This window comes from Pelodiscus sinensis, chromosome 7, assembly GCF_049634645.1.
Source record: "Pelodiscus sinensis isolate JC-2024 chromosome 7, ASM4963464v1, whole genome shotgun sequence".
Classification (NCBI taxonomy): Eukaryota; Metazoa; Chordata; order Testudines; family Trionychidae; genus Pelodiscus; species Pelodiscus sinensis.
Genome location: NC_134717.1, coordinates 39,758,719 through 39,783,692, shown reverse-complemented (window position 1 = coordinate 39,783,692; position 24,974 = coordinate 39,758,719). Strand labels below are relative to the sequence as shown.

Genomic DNA, 24,974 nt, shown 5'->3' with positions numbered 1-24,974 from the left:
TTGCAATTGCCAGAGAGGTGAAAAGGAAAAGCTTTTAGGAACCATCTAAAGTTCATGTTTGTCTAGGTAAATATGAAGAAAATTGTCTCTTGGCTCAAAGAATGAGTTTAATTTTCTTTAAATTTTTTAACTTTAGTTTTCAGGTTAGTCTAATGGTAGTGTGGCTACCACTATTATAGACAAAAGGGGGATCATTACTAGATCTACCAATATTTGAAAGTAACTATTTTGTTTGTTACCAGAATTGCTGTGGAGTTTCTTGATTCTAGATCTTTTTGCAAAAATTCATGTCACCTCAAAGGAAAAATTGTGATGAAAAAAAGACATCTGGAAATTTTGGGGTACGAGGTGGTTCAGGTATGGTGCACACAATCTGCAATACCAGTATCTTATACTGAGACTTGTATGTACAAAGGAATTCTCTAAGCTGTCCCCTTCAAAAATTGGATATTGCCTTTAACAAAAGAGGGCTTACCTGGCTGGTATTTGCAAGGAATTCTGCTAGCTCTGTAATGTCTTTTTCCAGACCCAGAGGGAATAGCTATGACAAGTGTGTCATCCAGTTCCTCTTCACTAGGTGCAGCTGCAGTAAAACTGGAGTCAAGAACTCTTGTATTCACTTCCTCCACTATAGCATAGTGAATCAAACAGAGAAAGTAAAGGAAGTGCCACTTCCCTTGGTAGGTGATTGCTGCATTCTAAAAGGAATGTCAGACTGGAACTACCTCTAAGTAGAAACAAGCCCTATTGAAAAGGAGTAAAAATCCATTAAAATGCACTGAATCAAATTGTGAATTTCACTCTACTTCAGTTCAAGTGGGGGCTTTCTATGCTAGGACCCCCTAAATCTACACTGGTGCTGCTGGGATAGACAAGGCATGGACATTTACTAACCCTTGCATAGTGGAAAAAACACCTGTCCTGCCTAAACTGCTTCCACAGTTGCTTCAATGGAGGACTAGAGATCTGGGTTTTTTGAACAGCCTTAATTTTCTCCCTTTGGTATTCTTCTGATGCTGTATGTTACACCGTTTGTCCGAGACAGCTTTTAAAACTTAAGGGTCAGATCTTCCGCTGGTGCAAATTGCAAGTTTATACTGTGGAGGAGTTAGTCCTTAATTAGAGGCATTTGAAGTTCAGATAAGAAATGACATGATAATGGTGCTATGCCATCTTATTCTACCTGAGCATCTGGTCCTTCATCTTCACTGTTATTCTGTGAAAGCAAGCTATTATCAGGCAAATACATTTAGTGGTAAGAATCCTAATGTTAAAAATGAAACAAAGCCTATTAAAAACCTACATCTTCTATAAAAATTTTCAGCCTCGCCTATGTTAAAATGGAGAGTACAAGGATTAAATAAAAGGTGCCATGCATTATGTGTGTGCACATATCTACTTTGGCACTGTGTCTAACAAAAATAAATGTTAACAGTAAGTTACCCTGCAAACTCTCTCTTACAGATTCCTCACTTTGAATGGAATTCCATGGAGCTATCATCAAAAGATGCCTGGATGCAGTATCTGAAAAAGAATATATTTGAAACAAAGTAATACAGAGACACAATCATGATATATATTTTCATATAAACATTTAACTTTTATCATGTAACATTAAATATTTTGAATTCTTAAGACATTTATTCTCCATTGAAATGTTTTTATATTTAGGACATCTCGAATAAGACTTAACATTGGGAATCTGGACAGGTAATCCTAAATTTATCAATGACTTGGCTGGTTGCAAAGGTTGAAAAAGGTGATTAAAGAAACTTAAATGTTACATTATTGCCAAGTTTTAGCTAGTTAAGGCTTATGAACAACTGTGACCATGGCAGCTTGACCATAAAATAACACTGTCACTCCTCAGCCGAGACAGGGAAGGACACATTGAAATTCACCAAACACAAATTTGGAAGTGTTGTTACTGAAGGAACAATAGTACATCCTTTAGAAATGAGGAATACTCTTCAGTGTGCAACAGGATGGATAAGAATCAAATGCAGAATCTCACTACAAGCAGACAAATGTTGGGAATGCAACAATCCTAACCAAATGTATAAAAGCTTACAGCCAACTTAAGGTATGTCCACTCTACAGAGTTTTTTCAGAAAAACTGTGGTTTTTCTGAAAAAACTTCAATTATGTGCACACTGCAATTGCATTCTTTCAAGAAAAAAAAATTAAAAGAACTGAGGGTTTTTTCCTACATTGATAAATCTTTCTCCAAGGAAGAAGCCTTTTTCCGAAAGAGCTCTTTCAGAAAAAGACGTGTGTGGACAGGAGAGAGGGAATTCTTTCGCAAGAAGGGGAAAGAGGAAAAAGCACAGGTGCCTTGGTGGCCATTCTGCCCATAGTAATCATAGTTTACATGCGAGATAGCATCCACATTGAATGGATGCTCTCTGTTGAAAAAGCAGATCGCTTTTTCAAAGTGCTTTCACAGTGTGGATGCTCTCTTTCAGAAGTTTTTTTCGGAAGATCTCTTCCTGAAAAGCTTCTTCCGAAAGAAGCCTGCAGTCTAGACATAGCCTTAGTCTGTAACTAGAAAAACTTAAAAATAACGAATAGTCTAGTAGCACCTTAAAGACTAACAAAACATGTAGATGGTATCATGAGCTTTCGTGGACCCAACCCACTTCTTCAGATGACTGGAGTATTAAAAGTCTAGATCTAAGAATAAATAAAGGAAGAGTAAGGGGGAAAGGAGGGAAAAAAGACAGTGAATAGATAGTTCAAGTCACAAGAGGCTGATAAGAACAATTGGCACCTTCATTGGTTGGTTGGTTGGTTGGTTAAGTCATTAGGATGTGGAAGGTAGTGTGCGAGCCAATGATATCCGTGTTTGTTCCATTCTGACAAGAATCAAACTTGTAAATGAAGTTGTTCCAACCCTTCCCTGTGTATTTGACTTGTGGAATTGGCCTGAAACAACACGGTGACTTGGAGATCCATTAATGAGTGTCCAGACAGGTTAAAGTGTTCTCCAATAGGTTTCTGTGTGTTGCCTTTTCAGATATCTGATTTGTGTCCATTAATTCTTTCCCGTAGAGACTGTCCATTTTGGCCAATATACATGGCAGTGGGGTATTGAAAATAGGCTCTCTTGGCCATACTGCAGCTATTTTGTACCTGTCCATTAAAGTGGCAGTAAACCTAGTGGTTCAAGAGTATTTTCCTCTGGGGAGTGGAATGATCTGCCTCTTGTGCAGGGAGTATGTCTGTGGCCTCCCTGAGTAGTCCTTGGGGTCCAAAAAGTAAACTAGTTCTACAGAGTGACAGCCATTCAGATCCCCAATCTGCACTACACACGGCTCACGAGGCAACTATAAAACTATAGCTATGGCAACTGTAAAATTAAAATTAAATTATTTCTAAGGTGAAGGTTGGGGGCAGGAGCAGGGAAAATCTAATAGACTTTGAGTACTGTAGGCCTACCTGAAGGGTTTTGCTAGAGGTTGGGTTTGCATGTGGCTTATTTGCAAAGAAGCTCTCATTAGACCAGCCCATTGGTAATAAAATTAAATACAAATAAAAGGGGTAACTGTGCAGAAATTAAAGGCAAATTATATCCAGAAAATGGTAAAGATCTTCCAAAACTAATACAAGCATCTGATATTACATAACACATCTTTCAGCCAAATTTTATTTCAAATATTAGTAACATAACTTCTTTGCTCAGGAGAGTACATGATATTCAGTATTGTTAAGTTTGAGATGGACATCATGAGATCTCAGTGTCTTAAGGAAGGGCATTGCCTTATTTCAGTGGGGGTTAGTTTCTCACTAATTTTTCAAAATATAGAATGGCATTTCTATAAGTTTGGGAGAGGCTTTCCAATTCATCCACAGGCAGAACTATGAACATGTACTGAAAACATAGGTGGAGTATCGGAAGTCCCTTCTGATAGTAAAATCTCTAATACTCACTTTTGATAGTAGGGGAGGAGGTAACACTATGCCCATCACTGTCTCCGGAGTAGCAGGACTTTGGATTATTGAGAGAGCCTAAAGCGATGAGATGCAGAAGGAAACAGAACAGCCAAGAGAATGTTTGTTGTAGGCAGATATGGGTGGTGTGGTGGGCAGTGTTGTGCAGAAGCAGCCTCTCTCTCAGAAGCCACTTTCTTTATGATTGCCAGGTTGTTAGGGCTCCTCCTCCACGTGAGCTTCCCTTTTCATAGAAACTTTTTCTCAGCATGCCTTTCTGGTGCTTTCCCTTGTAACCCCCTTTTTCCTCCCTGGGTTACTAGGGAGCAGGTCACACTCACAGATGTGCCTGGGCGCTTGATGGTCTTGACATAAAAGGAGATTGTGAGTACCCCAGTGGTGATGTTGTTTGGTTGGGGAAAACCTATCCACCCCCTTGCTGCAGTCCTTTGCTCATAAATAATGTACAATGGTGGTGCCTCCACTTGGCTGGCCTTGGGAACCCCCAGGAATAAACTTATTCCAGCAATGAACTGGATCTAACTCCAGAACAACAATTACAAATCATAAATAATATACATCTAATAGATTGCATTAGAATGAACAACCTTAACTTAAAGAAATAGGATTTAACAAATTAACAGTGAAAAACATCAATTAACAAAGTACACAGAAATAAAAGGAACTTTATTTAGCTGCCACTTGCACTGCCTGTATTTATCCCACCCCAGAGTGTGCACATCCCTGGACTCAGAGTCCCAGACTCTTGCTTGTGTGGGCACGCTTGAAGAACTGCAGATGTAATGGAGATTCTCTGTAGGTAGTGTGTATGTGGGTGCAAGCTATGTAGCAGCTCTGGTTCACTGGGTTGGCCTCTCTGCCTCTCTTTGAACCCAGTTAGTCTGAATCTCTGAGGTCTGTCCCAGGCAGCATTTTCCCAAAGATGCCCAGTTACTCAGTCTCCATCTGTGTGCTGGATGCAGAGTAGCTTCTAGCCACAAGTACAGCCAAAGGGCCTCCCGTCTAGGGCAATCAAAAGCAGCCTTCCAGATCCCAGTTCCAAAGGCTCTCTGTCCCAGTCTGTAACTGCAACATAACAGCTACTGAACTGGATAAAAACTCCACAGCAGCCTGGCTCCCTTTTGTTCCAAAAAACAAAGGAAAGAGTCCATAGGCTGCTGAGTCTGCCTCCACACAGGTGGAGAGACTCAGATCTCCCAAAACAAAATCACTTCCTTCCTGTTTTCCTCTAGGGTTCATGGGAATTGTAGTCTGGTGGGCTAGATTGCAGCACACAGGATCTTCCCAGAAAATAAGCAGAGGCACCTTTAGTAAGGGGACTACACCTTTACATCTGGCAGGGGTTAGCCACTGCAGCTCTAAGCTAGGTGTCTTACAACTGGATACTGCTTTTGCTTCTACCAGTATTAATGTCTTATACTTGATGCTACCTCCTTACAGGTGATGTATGTGAATGTAGACATCAAAGGGAATCTAGGAAAGTAACTGAGCTAACATAGAAGTGCAAAGTTTTCCTCTCCCCTGTGAGAGTACCTGTCTGTGTGGGGTTGTGTTTACCCTGGCATCTGAAATAGCTGTGGGAAGACTCAGGCTATTACTTCTCCTCCTATGGCCACTCCTGATCAAGCTGCAGAATGGGAAAGGAGCGCTATACAGGAGGACTCACCTTTGCAAACAGGATCCTGGGGACTCCATAAACAGTGCACTTCATTTTTTTTTGTCCTTCCGCCTAACCACTGCTGTCTACTAATGCCATCAGTTTTAGTCAAACTCTGAGGAAGGGCTGTTACTTTTTAGCACTGTTTAGAAACAGACCAGAGATAAGTCCTGAAAAAAAGAGCTTCACAGTCTCCTAAATATGTGACTTTTCCAGCTAGCTAACATAACATATTGAAAGAAACATCAAGCTTAAAACTAAGAGACATTAATTTCTCTTGGGGAAAAAAACTGATCTTACAATAAATAAGTTTAATAAAATACCAAATACTTTACCAAATTGTTCGTCTAGAATAAATGTTTAAATGTTATTTATTCAGTGAAAATTGTATGTGACCTTTTGGGTGATGGTCTCTAGCCAGAAGATTTTACAGTCAACAAATGAATTGTAATTCCTTTTAAAGGGTACTAAATGGCAGCATGTATTGATAGTTGTCAATAAGGGCCATACTGGTCAGCAACAAGTCTCTCAAGTCAGACTTGGTCTTTGTGGAGGAAATCTAAGATTTTTTTACCCATGACTGTGGCACATGGCACAGACACCAAGAACACTGAAAAAGCCTGCAGAATCACCAGTGAATATTTTGGGTAAGTGGTGAAAAACAGGTGAGAAATGTGAGTGCCTGTGTGCTTACAAAGCGAAGACCCAACAAACTAGCACTCTGTCTCATTTCCATCTTGGATGTAATGACTATAGCCAATGTCATTACGCACTTTATCTTGCTTTCAAATAGTAAAAATGATTTTATCTTGTGGTGCCAGTCAAAGACCTCAATTGCAGTTGGTCCCCAATTATTGTTATAGAAATATGTACAGTTCAAGTTTTACAGCAGACTCAACTACAGCAGAAGGGGGGGCTGACATAATTGCCAGGCTTCTTGGCAAAGTGGGGTCTGGGCTCCAAGCACCTTTGCTCCTGGAAAGGGCAGGGCCTCAGGCAGAAGGGGTGGACTTGGAGCAGCCAGGCCTCAGCGCTGCCCAGCGCTCCAGTAGCAATTCAAAAGGGTAGAGGTGCTGTTGGTAGTTGGGAGCCCCAGTCCCTTTTGAATTGCTGGGACCCAGGCCAGTTGCCTCCTTTGCCCCCCACCCTTGGTGGGCCTGACAATGGATAGCAGAGTAGGAATAAGGCTGATCTGTAGACCATAATCCAAAAAGCTTTTTGGGTGCTGAGAAATATGAAAACTTATTCAAACGCAGTCCTCCCCCTCCATATACAGAGCCAAAAAGGATGGTAGACTCCATATGTTAATTACCACCATTTGGGACAACATTAAAATTTTCAAGTGTATTGTGTTAAACTGCACAAAGACACATTTAATGTACTGTAAATGTCCATATGGGATTTAGAGTGGAATAGTTAGTGCATTTTAAAAGTCACACCCTACCTATTTTGGACATACCCATGTAGACAAACCCTAAATTAATCCAACATATGGCTGGCAGCAAAGATTAAATGTAAACAGATGTTCTTAAAATTATAAGGCCACTTCCTCAGATGGTATAAATCAGGGTCACTTGGTTGAAATAAGGCTGTCAATTCACTTCAGCTGAGGAGTTTGCTGATGTGCTACTGGGAAAACCAAAAAGATTACACCTGGGAGTATACTTGAACAGTGTCATCCTGGAATGCCTTTTGGTGCCCAAGCCTTTGGGACATGGTAACTCCTCTCTCTTACAAAGGTACTGATGTGTAAGTAGCTACCTTCATACTGAGTTTTTTTAATTTTCATGCAGTCCTGACATGTTTGCTACTATCAATCATACAAGCTTAGATTAGTGGTGTTTTCTCATGTATTGTAAAAATATTTTTAAGAATATAATGCTAGGATGTATTTTGGCAAAGGCTGCAGGACATCTGTATAATTTTAAATGTGATAAAAAACAAGTATACAACCCAAGCCACTGATATATTTTCTTTACTGATTTCTAGCTGCATTTTAGTAAATATGTCCAAAATTAGCTCTTTTTCCCCCTTCAAACGTGGAAATTTGTTGCATAGCAGACAATTGTAGGGCTCACAAGGGTTGTTGCTTTTCACAGATCTCTGGAGTTTAAAACAAAAATCATTCCAAGAGCTTGCTGACTTAGTCGTATGCGTTGAGTCTGATTGTCTCCCCAGCAGGGTGGTGCACAGGAAGGTATTGTGACATCTTAGAGATGTGATATTCGATCATGTGCTACAAAGATAAATGCGACTCTTCACTGTATAAAGATGATGATGCAAAGCCTGTACATAGTTATTGAAGGCTGGAAAGGGCTGTGTAAATACGTCACTGCCACTTCCCATGTCATAAATAGCACAACTAGGTCCCTGCTGCCTGAAGAAGCTACAGCTTGGTGGGAGACAGGAATACAGGTATCCAACACAGAATCAATTCCCATTGATTTTTATAGCACCAGAAAAATCCTGTATTTCCCCTTCCACATATTATGGTGCTTCCTAAACTCTCTTCAGTTTATCAATTTATTTCTACTATAGAATACAGAGCCCTATACATGCAGTACCCTATTGGATAGATTAGTTGGGTATGGGAATGTGATGGACAGGCTCTCTAGGACGGGGTGGGCAATAATTTTTGCCTGGGGGCCGCTTCACAAATTTTTGAAGTAGGACCGGACTGCCCCAGAAGGGGTGGGGCCTAATTTGAAAAGGGCAGGGACAGAATGGTTCTGGGCTTCCCCAAAGGGGCGCCTTTGCCTCCCCCCTTCCCACTACGCACCCATGCCCCTGGCAGGGTGGGAAGAGGCTTCACACACTCCCTCACCCGCAGGCCCTGATTGGCCTGAGGGTGGAGGGGCATGCACAAAGCCTGAGCCTGCCTTACGCCCACCCTGTGAGGAGAATGCGGCACTTCAAAGTGCCACACACCATTCACAGGGCAAGAGGAGACGTCTCGCGCTCCGCTGCATCCAAGTCTTGATTGGCCTGGGGACAGGGGAGCTGTGCAAAGCTTCCCTTGCCCTGCTCCCTCCCTGAGTGAATGTATGGCACTTTCAAGTGCCACGTGCTCCTCGCAGGATGGGGGGAAGGGCAGAGGAAACTGCATGCTGCTCCTTTTGCAGCAGCAGCCCCTGTCTGTGGGGGATCTGAGCTCCCCATGGCCAGGCGCTGCTCTGCATCCCACGGAGTAGCCTCTGTCCCTAGGGAGCTCGGACCCCTCCCCCCCCGGACAGGGACTGCTACCACCTCACACTGCTGCTTCTATATCAGAGGCAGCAGCACAGGGCAGCAGGCAGCCGGGAACTGGTTTTTAAACTGGCTCCCCTTGTGGACCAGCTCCTACCTGCCACCCCATGCTGCTGCCTCTGATAGTGAGGCAGCAGTGCAGAATAGCAGGGGACTCCCTCGGAGCGGGGGCTGGAGTGCACGGGCTGCCATCCCCAGGAGCTGTCTGATAGTTGTGTAAATTCTTAAAGTTCATGCGGTTACACAACTATTCAATTACATGATATTTAACATCCCTAGTTCCAGCCCCTTTTTGCAGGCTTCCTCTATTTGCACACCTGCACCCTAAACAGAAAAAGTCTAAGAGACTACTTTATGATGCCAAATCCAATAGAATTATTTCCACAAAACGACCCTCTGTTGTTTTGCACTCCTGCCTCCTCTAGAAAAAGTCAACTTTTAAATTACTAACTTAGCAAGCAGCAGACATTACTAAACAAGCACTACTAAGACTGATATCTTACGACTTTTAAAATAATTTTTACTTTTTACAATTTCGAAATCCTAATTGAAATCCATTTCTTTTCTGAACACTTTTGTCGCTGGTGCAAGATAAGGGATTATCTTTGGAGGTTTGTTCATTAGTGCTACGTTACAGATCTTCAAAATCTCTTACAAAAACATCACTGAAGAATCTGGTTTATAAATAAGCCAAATAGCATATCCAAAAAAAATTGCAAGGATTTTGCAACCCAAAGAAAAAGCAAAGCATGTCAAATTGTAGGACTAATAACCTTAACCTAATAAGTTTGTAAAGTTCTGTTTTGATGGACTGCAAAATGACTAGTACTGCAGTAGCTGAAGCATGTTTCCTAAGCCACATGATACACCTTTACCTTCAATAGGCTTGTTCATATATCAGATTCAGTTAGACTATGTCTACAAGAAGTCTCGCGCAAGAAAATGACCACACTGCCATGTGCACGCTGTGCTTTTGTGCAAGAGCTCCGATGGCAGTGTGGATGCTCTCTTGCACAAGAAAGCTCCGACGGCCATTTTAGCCATAGGGCTTTCTTGCGCAAGAAATCCCTGCCGAGCGTCCACACTGCCCTTTTGCGCAAGAGCTCCTGCGCAAGAGGGATTACACCTGTTAAAAAAGAGCATAGCTCTTGCGCAAGAAGACCTCTCTTAGCAGTAGGAATATATTATCGACCACCTGACCAGGACAGCGATACTGACATTGAAATGCTGAAGGAGATTAGAGAGGCTACCAAAATAAAGAACTCTATAATAATGGGGGATTTTAATTACCCCCATATTGACTGGATACATGCCACCTCAGGAAGAGAAGCAGAGAGAAAATTTCTCAATGGCTTAAATGACTGCTTCTTGGAGCAGCTGGTGCAGGAACCCACAAGGGAAGAGGCAATTCTCGATTTAGTCCTGAGTGCAGTGCAGGATCAGGTCCAGAAAATAACCGTTACAAGACCGCTTGGGAATAGTGACCGTAATATAATAACATTCAACATTCCTGTGGTGGGACGAATACCTCAGCAGTCCAGCACCCTGGCATTTAATTTCAAAAAGGGGAATTACACAAAGATGAGGAGGTTAGTTAAACAGAAATTAAAAGGCACAGTGACTAGAGCCAAATCCCTGAAAGCTGCATGGAAACTTTTTAAAGACACCATAATAGAGGCCCAACTTAAATGTATACCCCAAATAAAAAAACATAGCAAGAGACCTAAAAAAGAGTCACCGTGGCTTAACCGCCATGTAAAAGAAGCAGTGAGGGACAAAAAGGTATCCTTTAAGAAGTGGAAGTCCAATCCTAATGAGATAAATAGAAAGGAACATAAACACTGTCAAATGAAGTGTAAAAATGTAATAAGAAAACAAAAAAAGATATTGAGGAACAGCTAGCCAAAAACTCAAAAAGAAATAACAAAATGTTTTTAAAGTACATTAGAAGCAGGAAGCCTGCTAAAAAACCTGTGGGTCCCCTAGATGATCGAACTATAAAAGGAGCAATCAAGGATGATAAAGCCATTGCAGAGAAATTAAATTATTGCTTTTTGCTTCGGTCTTCACGGCTGAGGACGTTGGGGAGATTCCCAAATCTGCACCGTCCTTTGTGGGTGATGAATCTGAGGAACTGTCCTGGATTGAAGTGTCATTAGAGGAGGTTTTGGAACAAATAGAAAAACTTAATGTTAACAAATCTCCGGGACTGGGATGGCATTCATCCAAGGATTCTAAAAGAACTCAAATGGGAAATGGCTCAACTATTATCTGTGGTTTGTAACCTATCCCTTAAATCAGCTTCCGTACCTAATGACAGCCAACGTGACACCAATATATAAAAGGGCTCTACAGGCGATCTGGGCAATTATAGACCGGTAATTCTAACTTCAGTACGGGGCAAATTAGTATAAACAATAGTACAGAATAGTACAATAGTAAAGAATAAAATTGTGAAGCATGTAGAAGAACATAAGTTGTTGGACAAAAGTCAACATGGTTTCTGTAAAGGGAAATCCTGTCTTACTAATCTATTAGAGTTCTTTGAAGGGATTAACAAACATGCGGACAAGGGGGATCCAGTAGATATAGTATACTTAGATTTTCGGAAAGCCTTTGACAAGGTCCCTCACCAAAGGCTCTTGTGTAAATTACATGGCCATGGGATAAGAGGGAAGGTCCTTTCTTGGATTGAGAACTGGTTAAAAGACAGGAAACAAAGGGTAGGAATAAATGGTAAATTTTCAGAATGGAGAAGGGTAACTAGTGGTGTCCCCAAGGGTCAGTCCTGGGACCAATCCTATTTAACTTATTCATAAATGATCTGGAGAAAGGGGTAAGTAGTGAGGTGGTTAAGTTTGCAGATGATACCAAACTGTTTAGGATAGTTAAGACAGAAGCAGACTGTGAGGGACTCCAAGAAGATCTCACCAAACTGAGTGATTGGGCAACAAAATGGCAAATGAAATTTAATGTGGATAAGTGTAAAGTAATGCACATCGGGAAAAATAACCCCAACTATACGTACAGTATGATGGGGGCTAATTTGGCTATGACAAATTAGGAAAGAGATCTTGGCGTTATCGTGGACAGTTCTCTGAAAACTTCCACACAGTGTACAGCAGCGGTCAAAAAGGCAAATAGGATGCTAGGAATTATTAAGAAAGGGACAGAAAATAAGACCCAGAATATCTTACTGCCCCTATATAAAACTATGGTAGGCCCACATCTTGAATACTGTGTACAGATGTGGTCTCCTCACCTCAAAAAAGATATTTTGGCCTTGGAAAGGGTTCAGAAAAGGGCAACTAAAATGATTAGGGGTTTGGAACAGTTCCCATATGAGGAGAGGTTAAAGCGACTGGGACTTTTTAGTTTAGAAAAGAGGACACTGAGGGGGGATATGATAGAGGTATATAAAATCATGAGTGGTGTGGAGAGGGCAGATAAAGAAAAGTTATTTATTAGTTCCCTAAATAGAAGAACTAGAGGACACCAAATTAAATTAATGGGTAGCAGGTTTAAAACTAATAAAAGAAAGTTCTTCTTCACACAGCGTGTAGTCAACCTGTGGAACTCCTTGCCAGAGGAGGCTGTGAAGGCTAGGACTATAATAGATTTTAAAGAGAAGCTAGATAATTTCATGGAGGTTAGGTCCATAAAAGGCTATTAGCCAGGGGATAAAATGGTGTCCTTGGCCTCTATTTGTCAGAGGCTGGAGAGGGATGGCAGGAGACAAATCGCTTGATCATTGTCTTTAGTCCACCCTCTCTGGGGCACCTGGTGTTGGCCACTGTCGGCAGACAGGCTACTGGGCTAGATGGACCTTTGGTCTGACCCAGTACGGCTGTTCTTATGTTCTTACCACGCCGTACTGTAAATTTCTTTGCGCAAGAGGGGGTGGGCAGTGTAGATGCTCTGCAGATTCTTGCGCAAGAACGGCCAAACTTGCGCAAGAAGCTGCGAGTGTAAACTTAACCTTACTGTTTTCTGAATGCTACATATAAAATGTTTGTAGATCTAGCAAGACAATGCAACTTTTGTGCATAGGATTGGAGTGGAAAATAAAGCTGTATAAACAGCCTATCAATATCAAGACAAATGCAATAGAGCTATCTAGAAATTAATTGGCCTTAGTAAACTCTTACATCTGTGGTAGGACTTCTTAAAATCATTTCAAGATAAGTGCCCAATGCTATAAGCCTTCTGTGAGCAAGCCTCTGGTTAGTTCAATGAGAATTTCACATGTGGAAGGATTGAGCTTTACATGATATCTTCATTTATTTAAAACCAATTCCAGTCAATCAGAATTCTTTCTGATTCTAAACTTTGAATGAAAAGTTAGTTTTGGTTTATTATCTACAAAAATTAGTAACCATTTAAAACACAGCTGCAGTAACAATTTAAGAGATGCATGTCTATAAATCTCTGTGCAGTTTGTTTTTTATGCAGCAAAACCAGAATTGCTGTAATCAGAACTCCCTCATGATATTTAATTTCCCAGCCTTTTTGTTTATAGCTTTGATAGCTTGAATAGATTTAAACGTGTTGAAAGACAGGAGGCTCCAGAGGCATAGCGAATCTCCTTCAACATACCACACCATTCTTTCTTCTCGTCGTCATACCTGCAATTAACCGAATACTGTGATTTCAGAGCCACTTTGAGCTCAACCTTCCCCCCTCAGATACACACACAAAAAGGAGACTAATCCATGTGTCAAGAGTTCCTAACAGTTTAACACAAAGGCTATTTTTGGCTTTGCCCCTTGCATCATGCTTCCCTCATCCCCAGAACAATCTCCAAGTGCATATTCTGTAAGTATCCTCTTACAGTCCTCAAATTAATTTCTTCCCAGAATCCCTTGTACCCTCTCACCAATTGCTTTCCACATCTTAAGTTAGCTGAACTATTTGGGTGTTCTGGGCTAAATGGGATTTTTCACATCTTTTAGCTGATTGAGATTCAAACCCTAGAACGTGTGTTTGTAACTCTCCTTAAGAGAGTTTGTTCTAGAAGTGTATATGTGGATTACAACTCATTTATCTACTAGTGTATGGGATAGGGAAATCTCCATTTTGCTATCTATCAGAATATCCTTCACAGGAGAACAAGATGAGCTCAAAATTGTTTAGGCAACTTCAGAGAGAGGCTTTCAGCACTGCGAATGAGGTAACATTAGGGTACTTTAGCCAAAGAATCAGCCTGCAATATGTATTTCACTTTATTGACCTGAATAGGTCAAGAAATACTGCACCCCACTCTCCTTTTTCTATGTATCTTTGCTGAAGCCTGCAACTGGCAGAATGTGACTTAGAACATTATGTTATTTCATCAGAAGGTAAAAGTTCTCCCCAGCTCCAAATCTTACATTTATTTGTATTAGTTCATTGCACATAAAGATTGTGCTTGTCAGACACTATAGCAATTGGTCCCTTAAAATGTATATAAATAGATGATTTATAAAACTAAAGAGTAATGATTTTTGACTTACTCCCTAATTTTATAAACTTCAAGGTGAGTTTCCATTTAGGAAATATGATTGCAACAGAACTTACTTCCATATGTCATTAACTTCATTGGGTGCAAATTCCTTGGACTCTAGCTGCACCATAGCAAAACCACCAATAGCATATAGGGATCCACTCAAGTTGACTAAACTGATAGAGCTTCTCTCCTGGGGGAATTCAGGCATTACCTCCCACCTGTAGGATATTTATAAACAAAACAAAACCAGTCAGACTACACGTAAGAAATATTCTGAACAAAATGAAAGAAGTAGGTGAGATGCTGATAGCTATAGTTAGCAGAAACACAGGGGTAAAGGATTAGTCTGAGGAGCCTTTGCACCTAGGAACCCCAATCTTCATTAGAAAAACAAAGCCCATAGCACACCAACACTACATTCTGCATCTCCATCACCAGCATTAAAGCCAAATGTGCCTGCTCAAGATCTGTATGCAGGGAAGATCCTCATTACTCCCTGCTGCAGCCTCCAAAGGGGTGTGCGCACTTTCTGTTCATTCTGTTGAACCAACATTAACAAGATGGAGCAAGAAGAGTCAAGCTCATTAGCATTATTATGAGTTTTCCACTGCAATGTTTTCCCCCATGCAGAATCATGGATGAAAAAACTAAAATATTTGCACAGATAAACCCAATCCTGCTGAATAGGGCCAACGACCTTAACTTTCTTCTCACACAGATGTAAGCCATTTACTCCAGTGAGGTTATTCCTGACTTACAGCAGTGAAAATGCAACAAAAGTGTTAGATTTTCCTGGTAAGATAGGTTCAAATGCATAATGAAAGTGTATGTGAGCCACTCAAAGTATTAAGGATGATTGATAAAATGTCCTATATTCTGACTTGCTTTTATCAAGCATTGGGCAACGTAAAACATTTCTATAGGAAAAGGTCAGAGTAGCAGCCAAAGTCCCAAATATATTCTACATGAATGTTTTTTTTGGTGAAACTTCCACTTTTTTATATTTAATTCTAAATATGACTTGCTCTGGGACAAAAATATATTTAGCTTCAAGTGTATCTACTACATGAAAGATCAGTATATCTTCTAATTTGGCTTTATGGATTTACAGAAATCACATTACAATTATGACATACCATAAAGACTAGGTTTACACTGGCATTTTACTGTACTGCAGCTTTCTGGCTCAGGGATGTTAAATTATCCCTCCAGTCACAGCAAATTACAGTGCTGTAAAGCACCAGCATAAACTAGGCTACAGTTAGCTACTCCTCTTGTGGAAGTGATTTACCTATAGCACTGGGAGAGCTCTCTAAGGGTATGTCTACACAGCAGTAATAACGTAGTTCGTGTCTACATTACAAGCAGTCATTTCGACATAATGTCAATCTGGGGGACTTCTTACTCTGACTCCTGTAACCCTAATTTTACGAGGAGTAAGGGAAGTAGGAGGAAAAGTGCTCTTCCTCAGATGTCCTGTTGTGTAGTCAGCACTAAAAGCTGCAATAAGCTATTTTAACTTAGCTCAAATTGCGTAGTTTATTCAGCTTTAGCTCTGCTGCATAGACATCCCCTGAGTCCTAGTGCTCTTGCCATGGCCACGCTGCTGTATTAAACTGCTCGTGCAGCAGCGCTTTACACTTTAAAGTGTAGACAAAGCCAAATGGTCATTGTGTGTAAGTTGTAGTTAAGAGCATGGATTTAAAATTGAAAAATCTAGTTGGCACTTTTGTATTCAATAGTAATTATTTGTGAAGCAGTTTATGCTGAATTGTTTTCCCCGGACCTTAACTAATCTTTAACATTTTCTTCATAATAAAAGGAATTAAAAATAAGGCAACTTAGTTACTAAAATTCAAATAAAAATTATTTACAAATGATCTGGATATGCACTCACTTATTACTGGTGAGGTCAAAAGCTTCCACAGAGGCTGAAAGGCCTTCTTCAGTAACACCTCCTGCAATCACAATTTTGCCTTTATGGACAGCCACTCCAAACATTGAGCGAGCCACTTTCATGGGAGCCAGATCTCTCCAGTCTCCCTTCTTAGAATTGTATATAAATACCCTGTTAGTACATTTCCTGTGGGGGAAAAAGACAAACTTTAAGCATCCCTTAAATATCCTTAAGCATTCGATAAATCCTTTGGAGAGATATATTTAAAGAGACACTTAATTTAAGTGGATTTTCTGTGTAACATACAGTCACTGAAAAAGTACCTAGGGACATACCTAGACTTCCTGTATTCCTGCTCAAGCTTTATTTCAGCAATAGGTAAATGGCTAAACAAAGGTGGGTGAGTGTGGCATGGCGGAAAGAGAGCTAAAAAAAAAGCTAGACACTTTGTTTTTTAAAATGCTAGTATGTTAGAGTAGATCTTCCTGATTGAATTTGCTCTCCCAAGTGCATATAATGCTGTATGAGGACTTTCAATCCTTGTAAAAGTCAATATATACAAGCACAATTCATTAAGCTAGCTGCGTAGTTTGACAAACCTCTGTCTGTGTCTGAGCTGCTTTAACTATCGTCCTCTTTTTCCTGATCTGAAATTCTCTCATTTCTACCTACACTGTATACTCCCTAGGACATGGACAAGGTCTTGTGAGTTTCTGTAAATCCCATTCACATCCATAGAACTGTAAATAAATGTTATGCTATTTACACAGTGCCATAATGTGTATGATGTTTTACATACTGGAAAAATGTCTCTTTGTTCCATGTAGTTTGATTAGGATGACCTGTGTTAAGGAATGGTAACAAAGAGAGGGGACCGAGCACAAGGATTACTACAATAAGATCATATAATTGCTTTGCTTTAGTTGATTATATAGAAATATCACAATGTGTGCATTAACACATATGATACTGTCACTTAGCCTGGAAGACTAAAGATGATAGGAAAAAATGTGCATTTAAAAGTATTTAAAGCATTTCGGTATATAGCAGATCAGGTCAGGATAAGAGGTTATTTGCTTATGGCTACAGTGTAGTTTAAGATAAACAAATAACTGTGAACCTTTATTCTTTTACAGAGTATTCAGTTTTAGAAAGAAAAAGCTAATGGGGCAAGTCTACAGTTTGTGCACTAAGCACTTTTAAAGTGTAATTATATAGCATAACGTCTTGATTACAAGAGTCAGGGTTTCCTCAAGCTATCTTCTATGGTAGTGGTTTTGTTGCGTTAGTGTTCAGTGCTGGAAAATTTCAATTCCTCCATGCATATTTGCATCTTAATCCTGGTTTGTCCGAAAAAAAAGATGATTTACTTTGAGACCTTTGTTTTATGTACTATATGTGAAGAGCAAACATTTCATTTCATGTTTCTACTGGAACTGGAGGATCACTTTCACTCTGGGAGAATAAGACAGCAGCACCAAGTAGAGTGATGATCAAGTTGTACAGCAGACAACCTACTTTTAGAAGTTAGCTAATTTCTGACTGCAGCAGACACCTCTGGCACTTGTCAAGTAACCCTATCAGGGTGTCTCATGTTATTTCTCAAGACTATAATGTTTTACACTCAGACACATCCTATTTCCACTCCTGCTCCCAATCTTTTTTTTTCTTTAATGAAATCATCATAGTATGGCTCCAAATAGAATGCTAAGACGGTATTATGATTTGGCATAATTAAAAATGGAGTTGCAGTAGCTGCATGCAGCAAATTGAGGGTTGTAAGTGGTTGTGGTGTATAACATGACTAAGAAGCTAGGAATAAACTTTTTGTGAAGAACCCAATATTGAATCATGTATGCACAACAGAACATAGTATGAGAGAGAAATAAGAAAGCCAGCTAATCAAGTCAAGTAGCTATAATAATAGTGTTTTACATTATCAGGTAAATTTTGTTCTTAAATATCCACAGTGATTCCATGTACCAAACCCACACCCAGATACAAATAAACAGGAATTCTGATGGCTGAGTGTGAGGACACAACTAATAATGCTACCATTTGCCATGAAATTATTTGGTACTTACTTGTCATCAGTCTTTCCCCCAAGACAGTATATCATCCCATTATGTGAAATTGTTGCATGACCATATACTTTGAGTGGAAGTTTTTTGGTTTCATTCCATTTTACTGCCCTGGAATTGGAAGATTATACTATTAAGGCTATGTAAATGGGGAAAAGGGTTATTTTAAATATGCTCAGTGAATGTAAACTTTCAACATACACAGGATCATAGCACAAGACTGAATCCAGAGACTCCTCTGTCTGAAGGTCCTTGCCTGCAATTACATACACTTTGTTGTCTGACTCTCCCAGACCAAAAAGGCATCTAGCTGAAGGCAGTGGAGGAAGGCCTGCCCATTCACCAGCAATACTATCCAGCTGAAAGAATATCAAAATAGGCAATGTCAGGAAAGGTGCATTAGGAAAGTCCACGCAATGCAAACAGCTCTGTGAAATAGATTTAGATGCAGTAAGTGGATCAATAGTGTTCCCCATTGTATTTATTCTAACTGCCCGTAAGTCCTAGGATCAGCTGATGTATGCCAACTTTTACACCCCAGAATAGTTACTGCCAACTTTTTCCTCTTTAATCTCCCATACTCCTGGTCATTTTGTTTCTTCTTGTTAATTATTATTGAAATATGGCCTTTCACAGTGCATGGGGGATGAGCAGAGAATGCTGCCTACATTGTAATAATGATGAGGCAAGATCCTCTGCCCAGCACCCTTCCCATAGAAGCCAGAGGCATTATGTCCCAAAAGTCATACAGTTTTTCCTCTCGCACTGCTGGAGCAAAAAAGTGCTCCTCCTATGACAGTGATTTCCAAGATCGTGAGGTCTTAAGCTATGTTTACACAGTAGCATTATTCAGAAATAATATAGTGCACATCTACACAGCAAGCCTGCTATTTCAAAATAATTTCAAAATAATGGACTTCTGACTCCGACTCCTATAACTCTAATTATATGAGGAGTAAGTGAAGTTGGGGGAAGAGTGCTCTATTGCGAAATAACTGCTGTGTAGACAGCACCAAAAGTCGAAATAAGGCATTTTGACTTAAGTTACGATATTAGTGTTGCTCAAGTTGCGTAGCTTATTTTGAGTTTAGCCCTGCGGGGTAGACATTCCTTTAGTGTGCACACAGTGGAGTAAAGGTGAATTGTGACTTTTCTACAAGACTTAAAGGAAAACAAAATCAGACACCCACAAAGTCTTGGTTTCTGAGCAAACCAGGAAGGAAGCAGTGAGATTAAGTCTCTAGTCTAACTGGTCATCTCAGAAGATTTAGTTTCTATTCTATTCACTTTTGCTGTGCTGTAAGTAGTCACAGAAGAGAAGCAGTAAGGAAACAGAGGAAAGACTATAGGATGTTTTCAGAGACCTACGCTACATGAGATCATGAGACTGATTTGTTTCTACCACCTACTTATACCCTCCCCAACCCCCATAGTATCTGAGTACCTCCCCAGCAGTTAAAAATGTCTGTTTTTCTTCCTTCCTGGAATTTCCAGCCTACAGAAAATAGTGTGAGAATTCCATAGTGGATTTTTATATGGGTGGATGTTTTGTGTGTCTGTGTGACAAGCCTGAAAGAGAGCTCAAAGTAGTGAGGTTTGTATTTAGCTCTTAGGCTACGTCTAGACTGCAGTGCTTTTCTGAGATACCACAGGTATCCCTGAAAAGCAATGCCATGTCCAAGAAATGCATCCGCTTTTCCAAAAAATATTCAGAAAAGAGGATGCATTCTTTCGCCATCCCTGTAAACCTTGTTTTATGAGGAAGAAGGGATGTGTTGAAAGAGCAGGTTTTTTTGAAATTTGGCATCGTGTAGATGTACCAAGTTTCAGAAAAGCCTCTTTTGAAAGAGAAGTGGAAAAAGATATGCTAATTGTGGTTTGCAATTTGCGTATCTTTTTGCGACTTTTCTTTGTATTCTAGACATAGCCTTACAGTAGTCAGGTGGAGTTCCATAGTCTGCGTCAAACTCCTATGAAACTTCTGGTTCCAAAACCCACTAGTTTCTTCCTGTTGGTATACAGTTTATTTGCTGCAGTGGAACTTGAGAATTCCTGGACAGATTCCTCAGGTAGTTTAAGCCAGTTCAGGCAGAACCTCGTATCCTATTCATTAGAGTTGATAATATAATCAGTGAATCAGGAGTTTAACTGATACAGGGGATTTCCTTTTGTATGTTAACTCTGATAGTAACGCATACTTAGGGACAAACTCCTTGATGGGTGGTAGCTCAGTTTTCTCCCACTTTGACAGGCACTTAATGAAGGGGTAACATAATGAGGTGGAAGTGGTGAAGCAGGGACCTATGAGGAGTGGAAATGTTGTAGATGCCATGTTAAAACTCTGAAAGAAGCAATCACCAAGCTGACAGTGTAGAGAGATTCTAGCAGTGAGCCACAGCAGCAGCCCATTGTACTAGCAATGGGATGGATGAGTGGGAGAGGGACAGGAAAGTAGCAGAAATTCAGGGCACAGACAAGGGAAAGATGTTTTTAAAAAAAGAGAGAGAGTTCTGTCAATTATTAGCCTCATTCCTGTGGTATATGTGTCATTAAAAATCTCTTGATGCAATTATAGCCTAATAATTCAGTTATCTAATTCTAGATTGGTTTCAGGAAGTAATCTAATGTAACGCACCACAAGCAAATTTTGGTAGCAACTTTTTTATGTGTTTGATAATTTAGTACTTGATATCTATGTAGCAAAATGAACCGGTTCCAATGTAATCTCTCTCTAGAAAACTGTTCTCTCAAAATGTATACCAGGCTCATTCTCTTCAACTGATAGCTCTGTGAAACAATGTCAATAATTGCTATTTTCAACATATGCCAATTACTTTAAAATTATGTAAAGTATTGCCTTGCTGTACTATATGTGAACAAAAGATCTGATCTTGTACTCAGGCTAATGCTCCACTGAAGTCAAGGATTTGTTTACCATCCAATAAATCAAGAGACAGGCAAAATGTCCAAGGGTACAACATGCAGCTATGTATCTAAAATGCCCAGGATATGTTTGATATAAATATACCCCAAGAACTTTTTGTGTTGCTAATTTTTTTTATATCTGATGCCACTATAGTTAAGGCTTATCTATAGTTTGTATTAATAAAACTTAAATATATATGGATTTGAATGTATACCTTCACTATAGGTTGAAATAAAATATTTTGAGCATGAGCTAATTTAAGAAGGTTGTGTACTCTGACATCCCAAATTACCAAAGCTTTACAACTTTGGAAATTTGTCAGCCTACAACATGGTAGGATGTCTACTGATGTTTTAGGGTGAAAAAAAAGTTAAATTGGTTAACTAAGAGCCATATTTTTAAAAGTATTCATGAACCAAAAGATGCAGATAGATGCCTAATGGGATTTTTAAAAATGCCTATGCACCTCTGATCAAAACTGATAGGAGTAAACATTCTGGGCACTTCTGAAAATCCCACTAAGTGCATCTTTAGGTGCCTAAATATCTTTGAAAAATTGGCCTAATGTGACCAAAACATGTTACCTAACTTTAAGAACTCCCCTCGGCCTTAATTGTGAATGATGCAGAGAACATGCAATTCCCGTGGACTTCACTTAAAGCACTGAATGTTCAACACCTCTTAAGAATGAGCCCAAAATAAATATTTTAAGAAAAGTTTTGGCTTTAATAGGAATCAATTCAATATAGAAATCTGCCAGTAAGGCATCTGTTAAAAGTCAAGAATGAGATGACATTTGTCCCTAATGGACTATGCTGCCTGGGAGGAATTTCAAAGATAGCAGCAACCAGTAAACTTGTATAGGAAAAATGTGACTGAAATTAATTAAAATAAAACATTAACCTATTCTGGATTTAAAGTTAAACCTAAATACTCTTCAGTAACTTGCAGAAAGCCTATTTTTCATGCAGTGCTAACACCATAGTGTACCAATGAATATGAGGCTTATACCTGGAAGAAGTATGATTGTAAAGGCTGATCCTTGTTCTCCTCATCCACATACAATCCTCCGACGACATAGACCTGATTTTGTTTGGTGACTATGCTAGAATGATTTCTGGGAATCTGTTCTGCCAGTGCTGCCAAGTAACATTCATTCTCTACAGGGTCATAAGCTACTGCAGCAGTGTCATTGACCAGAAGAATAAGGTCTTTGACAAACATACCATGTCTTGGAATGTCATTGAGGTATCCAGGGAGTAAATCTTCATCCCCTACATCACCATTTACTTCCCCTTCACCTGACTTTCCTTTGCTTACTGCAGGTTCGGGTAATTTTCCAGCAAAGGCATCCTTAATCACTTTGATCTTTTTCTGAAGATCTGAACTGCTTTTAATTATATCATCCTTCTCAACATGCTCCTTGAAGTATTTTTCTGACATAAGACGAAAACGAATGCAGTCAAAAACTTCTCCCAGGCTCTTTATTCTATTCTCTTTGTCTGTTCGGATCCATTTCATTACTGCTTCAAATACCACTTCTTCCTTTTCTACATTTAAGCTGTCAGGTAAAATAACTGAGATGAGCTCATGGGGGGCAAGCTGCATGAAGTCCTCTTCTTTGCAAATCTGCACAAAGTGGTCTGACACAAAGTCACGGGCAGACAATGCAAGTCTTGGACAGTCAAGAAGGAGACCTAATCGAAGAATAGCTAGACAATTACCAACAGCAAGTCTTTTCTGAAGATAGGAGACACACACAGTGAATACAGAAGGGATCTGAAAGCGGCTGGCCAAAGCAAAAATATCTTGCACATTAGAATCATTGAGATCAATACTTGCAGAGTAAAGGTACTTGACAATCATATCCAGAATGCTGGGGTCCACATTGTCTAGAACTACCTCCTTTTTTTTGTCTTCACTTTGCTCAGATAAAAAATACTCACGGAAATAAGGACTACAAGCTGATAAAATCAATCTGTGGCAAGGTAAGCTTTTGTCACCAGCTTTTAGATAGCAATCAACAAACTTTTTCTCATCCAGGAGTTCCTTGAGGCCATCCTGAAGAAGCGTGGATTGGTAAAGTCGAAGCTCTTCAGTGAGTTCCCTTTGGGAATCCATTTTGTGAATAATATGGGCGTGTAAGGTGGAACTGAAAGGTTTAGCTGTTGTCGGCACTAAGGTCTATCTGTAAAAAGGCAGATCAGTGTGCTTTGCCCAGCCTGAAGTCTCTGTAATTTAATCCTGCCAACTAAATATAGGTACAGCCTCTAACAAGTTGGAATTTAGGGTGGAAGGTGTGGAAAGAAGAGTTGCTCTTGCAGCTGTCATAGACTGAAAGAAGCAACTGTTGCTTTTAGTCAAGGCAATCACACACATTTAATCACTGAAACTTGCAGAGTAAGGTATTACTCAATGTGAGTAAGGATGGCAGAATCTGGTCTTTAGTTATGAATCAGATCTCAAATATAAATACAGAATGCTCTAAAATAGAAGTATTATCTGAAAGCTAACAGCTTTTATGTCTATTCACATTATGTCTATTCACAGTTGACTCACAGAAAATGTTTTTAAAGATACTTCAGACTTTGCCCGGTGTGAATGTCGGATACTTCATTATGAGTAAAATTCATTGTGATTAATTAGAGACAAATATTTTGTGCTAGTATGTTTTTTCAGATCCATATATTATCAAAAAAGGTAACTTCAGCTATTTCTTTTTGGATTTTTACTTAAAACAATGCATGGTAATTTGTTTGCAAACTAAAATATGAAAAAAATCTCCAAACAAAATTCCACTTAATTATTTTAAAATATCATTTACAAATGAAGCTTCAATTTTTTTAATTCTTAAAATGTTATTCTCACTCCCGATTATTTTCCTAAACATACTATCATTTACTTCCTCTACTCCTAAAGTATTTGTGTTAAGTTTTCATTTTACGATAATATTAAACATAGCATTAGTACAGAGTATCCTCTATCAATTTTAAAATGAAGGCAACAGGTACATTAGAGACAGAATAGAACATTTTTTTAAATGAATGCCATTACAAGAAAATTCTTTCATCAGTGAGAATTCTCACAAAACTACAAATTGAGAAAAAGCAGCTTTGTACAATCTGTTAATAGTTTCACAAAGTAAGGAGAGCAAGTTTGGAAAAGATATGTGAATTAGGTACTCAAATTATTTTTGTTAAATGTTTTAGAATTTAGGCAAGCGAGGCTTATATTTCTAATAAATTAGGAAATGTAGAAGTTTAACAACCCAGAACTGGCTTAATATGCTTTAGTGACAAAGGGTTTCATCTTGCTCCCACAAAAGTCAATAGCAAAATGCCCACGGACTTCAATGGGAGCAGAATTGGGCACCAACTTTTATAAATACATTTGTTATAAACAAGATTTCATTTCATTAAAGTTTTAAATATTTATGTAATTATATATATATATATATATATATATATATATATATATATATATAAATAAAGCAGGCTTTTCTTCCCTTCTATGTCACAGTGAAGTCACTGGTACAGTCAGCTGCTAAAACAACAGCTGAAAGGGGAGCTCATTTGACTTTTTCCATTTATAGGAAATAGTGTGTAAGGTCTCATCTCACTAGAAAACGGAACAGCTGCATCTCTCCTTTGAACAATAAATGACTCATTTCTCTCTGCATATAACACATAACATTCTAAAGGTATGATGGGTCAGAAGAAAAGATATGTAGG

At 39.4% G+C, this 24,974-nt stretch overlaps 2 protein-coding genes across 11 annotated transcripts in view; one reads left to right on the top strand and one right to left on the bottom strand.

The window, feature by feature from the left end:
• The window catches only part of FASTKD1 (FAST kinase domains 1), a 36,229-nt gene extending 34,592 nt beyond the window's left edge, over positions 1 to 1,637 (top strand). For 9 of the 10 annotated variants that reach the window (XM_075933570.1, XM_075933572.1, XM_075933571.1 and 6 more), the window contains 2 exons: positions 243 to 357; positions 1,465 to 1,637. In XM_075933570.1, the coding sequence (XP_075789685.1) occupies positions 243 to 357; positions 1,465 to 1,554 (205 nt within the window). In that variant the 3' untranslated portion in view covers positions 1,555 to 1,637. The remainder of the gene's footprint in view (positions 1 to 242; positions 358 to 1,464) is intronic. The other variant, XM_075933573.1, reaches the window with a different exon arrangement.
• KLHL41 (kelch like family member 41) lies at positions 291 to 23,700 on the bottom strand. Its single transcript, XM_006118182.4, has 6 exons — positions 22,255 to 23,700; positions 18,519 to 18,676; positions 18,321 to 18,428; positions 16,237 to 16,422; positions 14,411 to 14,557; positions 291 to 13,479 (listed from the first exon to the last, which is right to left on the bottom strand). The coding sequence occupies exons 1-6, from the start codon at positions 23,362 to 23,364 to the stop codon at positions 13,368 to 13,370; spliced, it is 1,821 nt and encodes a 606-aa protein (XP_006118244.2). The 5' UTR covers positions 23,365 to 23,700; the 3' UTR covers positions 291 to 13,367.
• Between the last annotated feature and the right edge of the window lie 1,274 nt (positions 23,701 to 24,974).

Excerpts from the sequence above, each read along its gene's own strand:
- KLHL41 (XM_006118182.4), bottom strand. The coding sequence starts at position 23,364 with ATGGATTCCCAAAGGGAACTCACTGAAGAGCTTCGACTTTACCAATCC. Across the intron at positions 18,429-18,518 it reads GTCTTGTGCTATGATCCTGT|GGCAGTAAAATGGAATGAAA; the intron begins GTATGTTGAAAG and ends TTCCAATTCCAG. Across the intron at positions 13,480-14,410 it reads GAAGTTAATGACATATGGAA|GTATGACGACGAGAAGAAAG; the intron begins GTAAGTTCTGTT and ends GGTTAATTGCAG.